Source organism: Vipera ursinii (assembly GCF_947247035.1).
Source record: "Vipera ursinii genome assembly, chromosome: 1".
Classification (NCBI taxonomy): domain Eukaryota; kingdom Metazoa; phylum Chordata; class Lepidosauria; order Squamata; family Viperidae; genus Vipera; species Vipera ursinii.
This window is the reverse complement of record NC_139512.1, coordinates 306,375,489-306,378,024: the sequence shown is the minus strand read 5'-3', so window position 1 is coordinate 306,378,024 and position 2,536 is coordinate 306,375,489. Positions and strand designations below refer to the sequence as shown.

Sequence of the window (2,536 nt, the reverse complement as noted above, 5' to 3'; positions counted from 1 at the left end):
CTAGCTGCCTTTTGCCTTCATGCTTGCTATCATATCATGTACCTTCTTGTTCAGGGCTCCTCCATGGACCCCCTTTTTGCCCATGAGAAAGATAAGAGATTTGGAAGATTTCCCAATGCAGATGGACCTACTGTCGCCACCTTTGGTTCTGGTGTCCATGACAGCATCTTTCTCTACCAGCAAGTTGTCACGGATCACACTGCACTTTTTTCCAGCAATGGTGATCCCAGTTTGTAGGAACGATTTTCTATCCTGCCCAGTGATCAGCCCAACTTCCTGAGGAGATATGGCTGCCAATAGACCTCCTGGTTTAGATGCCCATACAGACTTATTGTCCGAATGTCCAACAATTGCTACATCTTCAATATTCTTGTCTTTTAGGACTGTATTGATGTAAGCCTTCCAGTCTCCCATGCTGCTTCAGCTCTTGTGGCCTCTTTTATAAGCACTTCTCCTTTGGATCTCAGGATGTGGGATATTTTTTTCCTGTTAAGCCTAAAAACAAAATCTAGATGTATTTAAAAAAATCCACCTGCTTTTCCCAGGGTATCCCAGCCATGCTCCTGTAATTTCAGGTGATGTTATTAAACTTTCCAAAATATCATCTTGGGGCAAAAAAATGCCATATTTTTTTTCTCATAAACAAATTTTAATTTCTCGAAAAACTCAAACTGGTTGATTTCCCCTTTTTTTTTAAAAAAAAATCAAAATTCAAGAGCAAGCCCCCCCCCCCCAAAAGGAAAACACGTACTGTAGATCAGATGGGAAGTTACCAAAATAAAATTATTTCTATATAAAAATAGTGGGTGAAACAGCATAACTATTAAAAGTATTTGATATGTTCCAACCACCACCAGTTGGACCCCTAAAAATAACTATAAAGAATAAAAAATAGCTTTGAAAGTGAACTTTGGTTCACAACTGTGAATCTTTTCATCTGGGAATGCCTCATAGAGAACTAGCTGGTTACTGTCTCCTCAAACAAAGGAAAAACTTACTTGCAATACTTCCAGAAGTAACATTAACTTGATGAGTTCCACTAGTTGGGAAGGAAGGACTTGAAAAATATGCTTCTTGGAAAGCAGAAACCTCAAATTCCAGCTCAGGAGTCTGGGCTCATGGAGAGCTAGAGATCAATCTTCTGGGCAGTTGAAATCTCAGGTGTCAAAAAGACAAGCAGAGATCACACCCACTTAGCCAACCAAAGGCACTCTGAGCTCACAAGACAATTATTATTGTATTTATGCTTCAATTGTTGCTATGACCCTCTTTGTGATGTCAGGAGTGTCTTCCCCATTGCATGCAACCCTTTATGACCTCATATCACCAAGGAAAGCAGAATTCTTCTTCCTCTTTCCAACTGTCTTGAAAGGAACACACCACACACACACACACACACACACACACACACACACGTAAATTTTTTGGATTGCTAACAAAGAATTAAAGGGCGGCTGATATGGCCATTTCAAACTCATTTGTTCTCATCAGTCAGCCATACCCTTCTGAGATTCAAACCTGGGCCGACTGCATCTTAAGCAGTTTTTATATATGATGTATATATGTATATATGTATATATATGTAGATATATGTAGATATGTTAAATGTTTGTTAAGCATTCAGAATACACTTGCTTGGTCCCAGACACGGGACAAATCTTATTTCCTGTTTCAGCCTAGCCCAAGGCCATCTACAGGCAGTAGCCACAGCAGTGGCAGCTCATATTTGTGTAATTTGTTTTTTTGGCTTATTCTTTGTTAGCAAGCCAAAAAAAAAATTACACACACACAAACATACATATATATATACATATATATATATATATATATATATACATATACATATACATATACATATATATATATATATATACATATATATATATATACACACATATATATATATATACACACACACACATATATATAATTCCATTTTTTAAATTTTAATTCCATTTATATCCCGCCCTTCCCCGAAGACTCAGGGCGGCTTACAAGCTTAGCAATAGCCTTCATTCTATGTATATGCCTGCTTATTAGGGCTTTCACACACACCCCAAGCGGCATTATTACAAAGTCAGCTTATTGCCCCCAACAATCTGGGTCCTCATTTTACCTACCTCGGAAGGATGGAAGGCTGAGTCAACCTTGAGCCTGGTGGGATGCGAACCTGCACTAATTGCAGGCAGCTGGTGTTACTTAAGGAGGCATTAGCCCACTGCTCCACCAAGGCTCAGTATATATATAACATTTTAAATTTATTGATTTTTAATTAGGTAGATTTTAAAACACTTTAATGGAAGCTGATAAAAACTTAATTGTAAGACAAATATCAATAATGGAAGTCAGGTTATATTTGTTAAAGATTGCAGCTAAATGAGGGAATTAATTTTCTTAAGATTATTTAAAATCATGCTGCAATTGTGCAAAGTAAAGTTATGCAACATGAAATTATTCTTACAAATATATATTTTGAAATAAATTCTATTGAAATCAACTGAGTTTTAAAATAAACATTAATCCAGGGATAAACTCT

At 36.9% G+C, this 2,536-nt stretch overlaps 1 protein-coding gene across 1 annotated transcript; it reads right to left on the bottom strand.

The window, feature by feature from the left end:
- PFN3 (profilin 3) lies at positions 1–414 on the bottom strand (the record flags this gene model as incomplete). Its single annotated transcript, XM_083350091.1, has 1 exon — positions 1–414. One exon carries the CDS (start codon positions 412–414, stop codon positions 1–3), a length of 414 nt encoding a protein of 137 aa, XP_083206217.1.
- Between the last annotated feature and the right edge of the window lie 2,122 nt (positions 415–2,536).